The sequence below is a fragment of the Echiichthys vipera genome, assembly GCF_963691815.1.
Source record: "Echiichthys vipera genome assembly, chromosome: 2".
In the NCBI taxonomy this organism is placed as follows: domain Eukaryota; kingdom Metazoa; phylum Chordata; class Actinopteri; order Perciformes; family Trachinidae; genus Echiichthys; species Echiichthys vipera.
Genome location: NC_139827.1, coordinates 27,560,618 through 27,572,806, shown reverse-complemented (window position 1 = coordinate 27,572,806; position 12,189 = coordinate 27,560,618). Strand labels below are relative to the sequence as shown.

Genomic DNA, 12,189 nt, shown 5'->3' with positions numbered 1-12,189 from the left:
CATTGACTAGTGTCGATCGATGAAGAAAGCAACTTTTTTCTATACTAGTGGGCTTTTGAAGGCTTGAGTGCTAACAGAATACTTTTTAATGTATCTCCTTTTCAGGTTGAACATTTTCGGTCTCTTAGTTGACTCTTCCTTTTATTACATTACCAATTATCTTTGAGGTTTTGAACCGTTACCAAAATAAGCAACTAAGACAGATCTTTTGAACTTTGTGTCTGGGAAGCATTTGAATATTTTCTTTCAAATAGCAGGCAAAACAGTGATGAACTGATGGAAAGAATCGCTTGCTCCATTCTTCTGATGTCACTCTTGACAAAAGAACTGAAGCTGTTCTCTTTTTTTGTTAAGTGACCTTATGTGTTTTTATCATTGTATCACTATGTCAGCAACGTTGTTGTCTTTTGTAAGCAGCTTTTTTTCACTTCTTGTTCTACACAGTGAGCAAGGTCTCTTTTTTTCTTCATCATGTGAGCTATTGAAATAAACCTGAGGCACTCTTTTTGGTCTCATGGATCATAGACTCAGGGATCGCAGCCTCCAGTTCTGTCAGTATCTCGGGCCTGAGAGGAGGGTGTTTCAAAACCCTGTATGCTAAATTCCTCTGACAGCTCACTGACATGGGAAACTGCAACACGTTGCCCGCCACTAATTCATAATCAGCCATCTAATACACCGTTGCCACAGTGATTTAATTGTCCCATTTGTCACAGCTGTTGTTCTCACCAAAACAAACGTCATGATAATTATCATTTCCAGTCTCCCACCCGTCACGCAGCCTCCCACAGCTGATCGAACGTTTCTGAGATGCCAATTTTTTTTCACTGATGAATATTTAATGCTCTCTTATCTGTCACCTTTTTTGTTTTGCGTGCTCGCTCTTTCCGCCATCTCCTATTAGGTTGATGAGGGAAATAATGAGGAAAACAATGTCTAATTCAGATCAAACAACCAAAAAAAAAAAGCAAAAAAAGATGTGGCAGTCAATCAATAGTGCTTTGGCACCTGACACAGCGGTGCCTCACTCCAGACACGCTGCTTTCAGAAAAGCCATTTACCCACTTTTTAAAGGTATCCAATGATATCCTAGCCTCACAGGCAGTGTCCCTTTGATTTAAAACCACGTCGGGAGACTTATTTTCTAAAGTGTCAGACGAGCGGCCGAGCGGGAAGCTGCAGCAGGTGTAGTTGATGATATGCCAACTGGAAATGGTTTCCCCTTGATTTGAAATATTCCGAGGTGCACCAAAAGGGAGAATGTGCTGCGCAGTCCTGTGAGGAAACCTTGCCTCTAACCCTCCTTTGATAATTGCTATGCAAAGGTTCTGGAAATGAATTACTGATCAGCCGAGTGTTGCGGAGAGCCAACGTGTGGGGGAGACAGAATGAAGGATGAGACCCTGCCACAAAACCCTGGAAGAGAATAGGTGTGTGTGTGTGTGTGTGTGTGTGTGTGTGTGTGTGTGTGTGTGTGTGTGTGTGTGTGTGTGTGTGTGTGTGTGTGTGTGTGTGTGTGTGTGTGTGTGTGTGTGTGTGTGTGTGTGTGTGTTTGTGTGTGCATATGAGTATGCATACTATACAGTAGATGCATTCTAAACATATGTGTGTATGCATGTGGGCACACAGATTTGCTTATATACACAAATGTTGCAGAAATGCTTAACAAATACACGTGGTCTATACCTAGTCTTGGCTGCTGCTTATTCAGTTTGACTCTCAACCTTAACGGACCATGCACTTAGCATAAAAAAACTTACAGATAGGTGCACAATAACATACACAAATATAGCATACAACCCACATGAGACAACCAAAACTATTCTCATCTCTATATAAAATAATTTACAGTATACATAGAGATAAATGAGCGATGGGTATGCCTTTATAGAGGCAATATAAACTTGGCAGAGTTCCAAGCACTGGCTACTACTCTCTCTACTTAAATTGAACCTATTAAGCTTTCTAGAATACTGCCTGAAAGAAAACTCCTTTTCAATACAGACATCATCATCTAGCCTTGTTTTCTCCTACACCAAACACAAGCGGATTACATACAGGTATCATGTATCCACCTACATATTAAATCAGACAATGGTTAACTTTACACACACACACACACACATACACTCTCCATCTGTTTTTTGTTTTTTTACTGAAGTCTATGAAAGTGTGTCCCTCTTTCCAAGTATCATCCATGTGATATTACCTCCCATGGAGTGGTAAGCTGTTCCCTTCTATATCCAACATGAGGAACAAATGTTGGTTTGCTCGTAGAGAGTACAGAACCAACTGGGTACACTCCCAGGCCAGTGCCAAATAAGCTAAACGGAGCCAAGTGAAGCTGAGAAAACATGTATTTGGTTCATAAATGTGGTCCTCTGCTGACTGTGCTAGCAAAGCAGCAAGAAAGACGTCACGGCAATACTCAACATAGGATATTTTGAATTACAGTCGAAGGACAGAACATCAAGTCAGGGCTGGTTCATATTTCTGTATTTTGTGTTTCTAATAAAACCTTGCTTTGATGTTAAAAAGAAACATTTTTTTTCTCATACTGTCCAACTGAATATACCTGTATTCACCATCTGTATTTTTTAGCGCCTGTCTCTTTAAGACCCCCTCCTGAAAAAGCCCAGTCTGCTCTTATAGGTCAACATTTTCAGCTTTGCTTCATCTGAATTAATGGCGTCTCTGCACAGTTATTTTCTACCTGTATATAGTATAGTGGTGACATCACATCTGTACAGAAGTCCTGAGGGCTTTTTTAAAGGTTTCTGAATACAGGTTCTGTTCGTTTCTCTGTAGATTGAGTGTTTTCAGAAATTCACAGTACTTATATCGCACCTCCACCTGGTTTTTAAATTTTTTTAAAAGACATGGGAATGTCACTTATAATAATAATATTAATAAGGGACCTTTACAATGCACATCACATACTCATAAACATCTGTTCCTTGTGATATCTTCCCTTTTTTGTCCATATGTCTCCATCTCTGGTCCTTTGAGTAGAATTTCAAAAAATGTTAGAAAAGTAACTCACATACAACTCAGAATGTTAATATTTACTTCACAAGACAATTTATTCTTGACAAACAAGTGAGCCTTTGGATGTCTTCCAGTTCTGCATTTTGGACTCGCACGGATTGACCTTCCTAGCCTGTTTCATCAGCGAGGGCAGGGAGTGACACTACCACTGCTGCATATTGGCTCTCTATTTTGGCTTGGTTCATTAATAATGTCCAACACCGCAGAGCCTGATGAACACCATTCACTATCCCACAACACCTATCTAATCTGCTTTATTTGTATTCCCAGCACTGATATGATATTTGGCAGGCTCCGGTCTAGACAGGGGTCTTACATGCGCCATGTGGAGCAGTCCCTCAGAAGGAAAGGGCAATTCAATATGAAATGAGATTTCGTATTGCTCCACTTTTTGTCTGACTACGCTTTGATCAATAAACAGGTACTAACCTAATAGAATGCAAGAGAGAACAAGCAGGGGCTTATGATAAGGTCTAAAGCCTTGTATAAAAAACAATCTAGTGCACTGTAAAATGTATTAGAAATAAGTGTGAAGGAAATGTTGCCTAATTCCAACATTTTATGTATGCCTTAACTTGTGCCAAAGCTGCAAAGCTTTGGCCAACTAAAACAAAGAATCCAAAAGCTGCCGATGCCCCTTAATCAGCTGAATCTATAACCGACAATGGCAGTACAATACACCGACTGTGAGGCTGATTGAAATGCATCTCATTATATCAATTTAGCTTCCATGCCTTTTCCTTTCACTTGAGTGAATGTATTGATTTGTAACACTGAAGCACTACAGGCCTTAAACTGCCTTGCTGCTAGTCGCTGTCCTTTCAGCACTACTGAGTTAGAGAGAGAGAGAGAGAGAGAGAGAGAGAGAGAGAGAGAGAGAGAGAGAGAGAGATCACAGCAAACAGCTAAGAAAGAAAGAAAAAAGATTTCCTCAAATATTCCTCCCTTTCAGCCGGGTGTGAAATACAATCAACACCTCTGGGACCCGGCTCATGCCAGCCAACAAGCAACACCGGGGCCCCGGCCCTCGCGCACTCCCTCCTCAAATTAAGGAAATTAAAAGTCACCGGTCCGCACCAACAATTCAGCATTATCCCATTCACAATCGCCAACACACACTATAGAAACAGACTATTGAAAGGGTGTGTGTTTCAGCACCGAAATGAAATGTTATTATGTGATGCGGTGGGTGGGGACTCACCGGCTGAATGACCCCGGTTGGTGGCATCGTGGTCACTGTCGCCCTGTTCGCTGTCCCCATGGCCACTGTCTTTGGAGCTGACGATGTCTGCCTCTTGGAATGCCGAACTGTATGAGGCAGGGAGGTGAGAGTGCAGACAGCAGAGAGAGAGAGAAAGAGGTACGGAAATAACGGTGGGTTCAGAGGGATACAATATTGAGAGGAGGAGGATTAAATGAGGGGCAGAGAGAAAGAAAGAAAGGGAGAATCAGAAATCAAGACCACATTAATACGGTCACGGTGGCTGTCAAGAGGCGAAATTGGATGTTACACATGGCATGTAATGAAATCCAGCATTAGAGCTGCTCTGTCAGTTATAGGACTGAAGCCAAATTGAAGATGAACATTATGGATACATGGGGAACCATGTTGCCTCTCAAAGCCACAATTAATGATGCAGAATATACAGGACTCACACTGATGGGTGTAATCTTGAATTATTATAGATATGTGAATAGCCATGGCTCCATGAGGCCTATGGGTATTACAGGTCCTCTGATGGTGCATGGTATGTGGCTCACTAGGTTTCACAGATTGGTGTGTGTGTGTGTGTGTGTGTGTGTGTGTGTGTGTGTGTGTGTGTGTGTGTGTGTGTGCGCGTGTGTGTGTGTGCGCGTGCGTGTGTGTGTGTGTGTGGGTGTGTGTCTGAGAGAGATATGTGCATTTGACTACCTGTTGACACGTCTGGGTCTGTCCACCAGATAGCCAAGCTCTGCTCGTTGGTGTTTTGTCTAAAAAAACAGAACAAACATACACGTTTAATCACTTTTAATGCTACAAAAACTACATAGAAAGGAGGTTTATTCTAGATAAGGGGATATAACTGACCACATATTCATACATTGGTTGTCAAGATGTATCTGTGATAGAAGGAGCTCAAGGCAGCACAAGGCGGGTACCGACAGTGCGCGCATCCACTCGGTGAGTGAGTGGGCGAGAGGAGACGAGAGCAGGGAAGAGTGGGTTAGGGAGGCGATTGAATGCGTAAATGATTGAGCCGCCCGATGCTGAAACTGAACAACCTTTGTTCACGGCGCTGCCGTGCTGGGTCGTGCACGGAATATTTAACGCATAGCAAAAGCAAAGTTTGTGCCTGGTTGTCTGGCTCCACTCCAGCCACATCGCAATAAACAAGAAGACCCCAACTCCACAGCTCTCCGAGCAGAACGCACAGGCTCAACAATAAAAACAAAACAAAAAGGAAAGCAGGGCTGTCTCCTCCCTCCTTCTGGAGACATTAGCCAACCAAACGTTATGACCAGGTAAGGATATATAATCTTACATTACATTATGCACTTAACGAGGGGCCAGTTAATGAAGGCTGCTGATGTCACCAAACTACCTCGCACGCATGGAAACGCTCTGTTGGCGGGTTTTTTTCCACAAACTTTCTCATACATTTGTGTATTTGTGAGCTTCCCCTTCACTACAATTAGAAAAGGAAATGGACACATATGATTAAGAGCCACACTTCTCCTTCCAGGTTACCCAAATATTAAAAAACCGGCTGATTTGACTTAACTTGTATCCATGCGTGTGCGTGTCAGATTAAACCCACTGAGCATATAATAGAAACAAAATATTAAAAAGGACATCTATATGTGTGGTAGGAATGGACAATTTTAAACACTTTATTTGTTTAAAAATGTCTGTCACTCACCCTATTGCGCACGAACTGAAGTTCGATTTGATAGTCCTCTGTTGCTAATAAAACCCATAAACCTCGTAAGATTTAACAATTCGCGTTTCAAATCAGCTTTACTCTTGACGATGATTAAAGGCCACTGAGCAGAACGAACCAGTCAATAGCAGATACCACTTCCAGCTGAGTGGATACTTTAATAAGAAGCAGGAACAGCTGTTGATTTCTGGAGGATTTTTAAAATGAGGTTAACCCTTAAAATCCCGCGTTTCTGCACTTTAATAGTAATGTAATGTGCTGTATGTCAAGTGGAGCCCTGGGTGACAACAGATGATTCAGGCTGCTCTTACCTCATTAGAGAGAATACTGCCATTGGATATGATGTCCGGCTGTTGGTCACTGTAACCCGCGACTATGGCGCCACAGGGGTTGGTGTGATCCGTGTCATTGCTGCGGGAGGGGCTGCACGGTTTGAGGAACATCAGATCCGTTTTGGCCGACTCCGGTGTCAGACACACCTGGTAGCAGTAGGAGTTCTGGTTCTGGTGGTGGTGGGAGCCGAAGCCCCCTCCCACGCCGCCCACACCAGATTCCTCCACAGGCACCTGCCCCACGGGCCCGACCCCTGATGTCACATTGGTGCTCTGAACTAACATGATGTCGGATTTACTCAGCTTCTTCTGTTTCCGCCCGCGAGCCTGCCTGCTACAGCACGAGCCGCAGCACAGGCAGCAGTCGCCGGCCAGCAGGCATGTGTACAGGTTGAGCTTCTTGTCCTTTTGGCAGCGCACCGCCAGCACGATCATAGCCAGGAGGAAGATGAAGGACACGGAGCCCAGGGCGATGATGAGAATGAGGGTGAGGTCAAGGGAGGTCTCCTTTGCCTTGGAGGCCGAACCGCGATCCCCGCTGCGGCCTTCGACCACGCTGTCCACTAACATTACGCTCACACTCGCCGAGGAGGAGAGAGGGGGCTGCCCGTGGTCTCTCACTTCGATCAGCAGGTCGTAGTAGCCCTGAGGGTCCCGCTTTGGAGAGATCCTGCGGGCTGTCCTCAGCTCCCCAGTCCTCCAGTCCATGCGGAACATCCCCAGCTCGTTGCCCCGCAGGATGCTGTAGGACAGCCGTGCGTTCTCGCCATCATCCGCATCCATAGCCACAATGCGCGTCACCAGGTAGCCAGGCTCCGCAGAGCGCGGCAGGTGCTCTTTGGCGGTGCCGTTTTTACCGATCGGGGCTATTACAGTGGGAGCGTTGTCATTTTGGTCGACTATGATCACATTTACAGTGGCATTAGAGAATAGCTCAGCGGCACCGGAGTCTTTAGCCTGGACCATGAAGTTAAACTCCTTCAGCTGCTCATAATCAAAAGAGCGCAGCGCGTAAAGGTAGCCGGTGTCCTGGTTTATGGACACATACGTGTCGACCGACATGCCCTGTATGTCACACTCCAATATGGAGTAAGTAATAAGAGAGTTTTGTCCTACATCAAGGTCCACAGCGCTGACGGCGTGAATGAAAGCACCAGGCACATTATTCTCAGTCACATACACATCATAAACAGCCTGCGTAAAACGGGGCGCATTGTCATTCTCATCGGAGACGTGCACTTTAATGGACTTACTGGTGGCGAGCGAAGGCTGACCCTTATCTTTGGCCACCACAGTGATGGTGTAGGCGTCTGTGCTCTCTCTGTCCAGCGGTCCGTCCGTCACGATGGTATAGTAGTTTTTGAAAGACGATTTCAGCTTGAAAGGAACGTCTCCTAATATTTCGCAGCTCATATGCCCATTCTCACCGGAGTCCCGGTCTGAGACGCTAAAAAGTGCGATCACCGTGCCCGGGGCGTCCTGCTCGCTCACGGATTCAGTCACGGTACTGAAACCGATCTCCGGTGTGTTGTCGTTCACGTCCACGAGTTTGACCAGCACCTTGCAGTGCGCGGGGACCGCGTTAGCCCCCAGATCTTTAGCCTGGACATAAATCTGGTGCGTACTGCTCTCCTCGTAGTCCACCTCACCCGCCACCTCTATCCTTCCCGTCCTGGCGTCGATATTGAATAAGTCCTTTATCCGCGGGGCGTTGTGATTGCTGAAAGAGTAAACTATTTCCCCGTTTTGTCCCTCGTCAACATCCGTGGCGTTGAGCTGGATTACCAGAGTGCCCAGAGGAGAGTTTTCTCGCAGGTTAACAGAGTACACAGACTGGTCAAAGGTGGGAGCGTTATCATTCGAGTCCAGAACTTTAACGACCAGGAGAGCCGTCCCGGTCCGCTGCGGGATGCCCCCATCCACAGCCGTTAGCACATAGCGGTGCACCGCCTGCTGCTCCCTGTCCAGCGGCTTTTCCAGCACCAGCTCTGCGAACTTGTTCCCGTCACTCTGCGTCTGCACGTCAAGGTAAAAATAGTTATTATTCGTTATGGCATATGTGCTGAGCGCGTTCGTACCCACGTCGGGGTCGAAGGCATTCTCCACCGGGAAACGGGTCCCGGGGATGGCGCTCTCCGATATCTCCACGGAAATACCGGGAAACGGGTCCCGGGGATGGCGCTCTCCGATATCTCAACGGAAATGTCTGTCTCGGGAAAGCTGGGTGGATTGTCGTTGATATCCATCACCTCAATCTCCACGCGAAAGAGCTCCAGTGGGTTCTCCAGAAACACCTCCAGATGCAATAGGCACGGGATGGTCTGCTTACAGGTTTCTTCTCGGTCGATTTTCTCCTTCACCAGGAGCGCACCGTTCTCTAAGTTCACCTCCAGATAAGGTGTTCGCGAACTAGGCACCGTCTGAAATCGGCGCGCGGAAAGTTTGGTAATGTCCAGCCCCAAATCCTCTGCAATATTCCCAACAACAGAACCAGGTTCCTGCTCCTCTGCCACGGAGTAGTGTAGCTGAGAGACCGCTCCATCCAGGATGGAGAGCAGGAATATTAACCAAATCATCTCCTCGCCCTCTCACAAAGTGCACTTCAAGACAGACGGGGGGAAAAGTGTTATTCCTTTTTCTTACAAGAAATGAGCATTTCCCATTTTCTCTGTCCGTAAAAAGGCAGTGAAATAAACAGCAACAAGGCTGCCCGATCGTGAAATTCCTCTCCTCTGCCTCGGGTCAGTGGAACATTGTGTCGTTTCAGCTGTGAGAAGCACGGCCATTTGATCCGAGCTTCTCTGTTTTAATCAATTCTGCACCGGTCCGTGAGTTTTGGCGTCAGCGCAAACATTGCAGGCTGGAGCCAGGAGGCAAAGCCAACACTCCCTGTGCACAGAACAGACAGTCCCTTCTTCACATAAAGTCACAAAACAACAGGCGATTCCACACGAGTAGGGGGAAAAAGAAAGCAAAAAGTCCTATTGAAGCACCGCCGGAATCGCTTACAAAATGCAACTTCTAAATAAAGCCTGGCGAATAACAGGACTTTCTCTCTATCTCTCTGAGAGGATGTAATCACTGCGCCTAAGCGCTCAAAGCGGATGATGTTTTCAGCTCGGCTTCTGTAAGGCGAGTGTGAGCAGCGGGGTTGGTTTTGCGCACAGCTCCTTTCCCACCAGCCAATGGTATGCTCAAACACCGGGTGTCATGGCACCTGATTGGGGCTCTGCGACGCCAGCCAGAGCACACATCGGGCCCTCATAACAAAACCAGTTAAGTGCCGCTGCCGCTCCTCTCTTCTCTTCTTCTCGTCTTTCCTCCAGGCCCAGCCTCAGTTGTAGCAGGGAAATTAAATGTTTTACACATCCAGTGAATTAAGAAAGTCGGATGATAGTGGGTGACAGTTGGCATCGATGGGGCTCTGTGCGGATAAGATGCTTTCTGCAAATAGTATGTTGGGGAAACATGGCCTTTGTTTATGATGATCATCCTTTTTTTCTTAAAAAAAAATTGTTATAGCTTTATTTTCCCCAATGTGATAAACATGGCTCTTCGTGTGCTGCACTCATAACCGTAACCCGCATGATGAGGTTCCCCTTGACGCAATTATCTCAACATTTTGGTATTAAATCTCTGCTCTGACATCAATGCATGAGTCACAATGTAGCAAGGATGCCCACAACCAAAGACCACCATGTAAAGAGCCTGCGCAAGTAAAGATAGCAAGTGACGCAATACCCCACCGTGCCATGGCCACCCCCCCTCTCTCTCTGAGATGAACACACAACGGCTAAAAAATAAAGCATTTTAAGTAATAGCTCCCGTGTTGTTTGGTAGTGAGCATCAGTATGAAACAAGGGTCCATCAGAGCAGAAACACACATGAGTTACTTTAAATCAGTTTAATGGAGCGCCGTACTTCAGTCCTACAGTGTTTCTAATAGCCTGAAGTCTATTAGTTCCCCTACCTTCCCATTTTTATCATTAACCCCCTCACATGCTGGCCTTGACTGTAGTGCGGTTGCATCACGCGCTAATTTAAATCATAAAGCATAAATTAAATATGCAAATGGAATAGTTGTAAGGGAGACACAAATAGTGGGGGTCTGACTACTTGCACACCATTTGAAGGATGATGACAAAAAGATGAAAAAGAGTGTAATTGAAGCTAATTAACATTAATCTCTATTATTCCAAATGTAATAGACGGAGCGCAACAATATCGACCGTAATGCAAAGCGACGTGCCCATTGTGCGGTGGATTAAACAGCGAGCGATTCGCGATTCTGCATCTCGCCATACAAGTCATAAGAAACAAAGAGGAGACGTTAGATGAATTTCCACCCATGTCTGAGCCAGAGCTGTGTGACTGAATCGAACTGACACTGAAGTCGGATCTCAGAGCAGAGCGCACAGCAGCCTCTCTCTCTCTCTCTCTCTCTCTCTCTCCCTCTCTCTCCCTCTCCCCCCGTCAGGGTGTTACAGAGACCGATGTCGCCCCCTCGCGTCTGCCCGTTCCCCCCCCCCCTTTTTTTTTTAATTCCTGGAGATGAAGAGGGAACTCTATACTTTGTAATTGCCACTCACCAGTGCAGGAGCTAATTTCATAGGTTGAAACAGCTGAAAGAACACATCATATTCATATTTAAGAGTTGAACTTTACTTTGTATTGGATTTGGTGCTAATTGTCCATTTATACAGTAAATTGCTTTTGATTACTTCTTCCACCACTGCACATAGATAAGTCAGCAAGACATGTCGAGACAAAAACAATAATATTATAAAAATACAATTAAAAACATATACAAAAACATATTTTATCAATATAAGCTGTGCAAATATGTATTTATTTGAATAATGATGGATGTATGAACATATACTTTTATTTTTTTTATACTTTTCCTGACAAGAAGTATTCAGATTTTGTTAAAATAGCAGTTTACTACAATGTGAAAAGTACCGTACATGAAAAAAGGCCCTAGTGAGTGTCATATTAATATACAGCCTATTATTTGATTACTGACACATTAATGTTTACGTTTTAGTTGGTTGAGATTGACTGTAACTACTTCATATACCCCTGGACACCCTGGACAGGATGTCAGTCTATCGCAAGGCAGAGACAGACAACCACTCACACTCACATTCACAGCTATGGGCAATTTAGAGTTATCAATTAACCTCATCAATAAACGAGTGCATGTCTGTGGACTGTGGGCGGAAGCCAGAGAACCCGGACGGAACCCACACAGACATGGGAGAAGATGCAAACTCCGCACAGAAGGGCCCCGGCCCAGATTTGGAACCACTTTATGCATCTTTATGTAACTTTATGTATCAGGCAAATTTAGTACAAAAAAAACGCAATGCATAAATTGAGTAGGAGTATAAAGTGCAATGAAATATAAGTACTCAAGTAAAGTACATAATAAATGTACTCAAATTAATGAGCAAAGTAATATTTCATAACTGTATATGTGCTGTTCCTTAAAATCTCCCCTTTGTCCCCTCTATGATCAGGGCCGTAGCCAGCCAGGAGTGTTAAAATTCAAAGGTCATGAATCCAAATTCCCATGATGCCATCCAACCTGTCTAACCACAGACACGAAAATCTCACACAATTTAATAGTTTTGGAGAAGAAATACTTAATTTCTTTTTTCTCTTCTCTCCTTTTAATTAAACTTGGAGTTTTAAGATTGTGTTGCCTAGAAACAGTTGCATTTAAAAACATTGACTGAATCAGCCTTGATAGCCCAAATTCTCTGTAACAGCAGAACATAAGCTCCTCCTGAGGTCAGTTCTCAGATACTAATACAGTTAATATGACTTTGGTGTCCTCGATGGTAGCCAGGGCTTTACCTATGACAGTGTTTATTTTTTCATGT

General features: G+C 45.0%; 1 protein-coding gene across 1 annotated transcript in view; it reads right to left on the bottom strand.

Annotated features, from left to right (window-relative positions):
- Positions 1-8,962, bottom strand: part of LOC310952926 (protocadherin-10-like) — a gene marked incomplete at its 3' end in the record, with an annotated part of 17,957 nt that extends 8,995 nt beyond the window's left edge. Inside the window, 4 exon segments of the mRNA XM_083921771.1 lie at positions 4,250-4,356; positions 4,961-5,019; positions 6,281-8,453; positions 8,456-8,962. Of these exon segments, the coding sequence (XP_083777897.1) occupies positions 4,250-4,356; positions 4,961-5,019; positions 6,281-8,453; positions 8,456-8,877 (2,761 nt within the window). The 5' untranslated portion in view covers positions 8,878-8,962.
- Between the last annotated feature and the right edge of the window lie 3,227 nt (positions 8,963-12,189).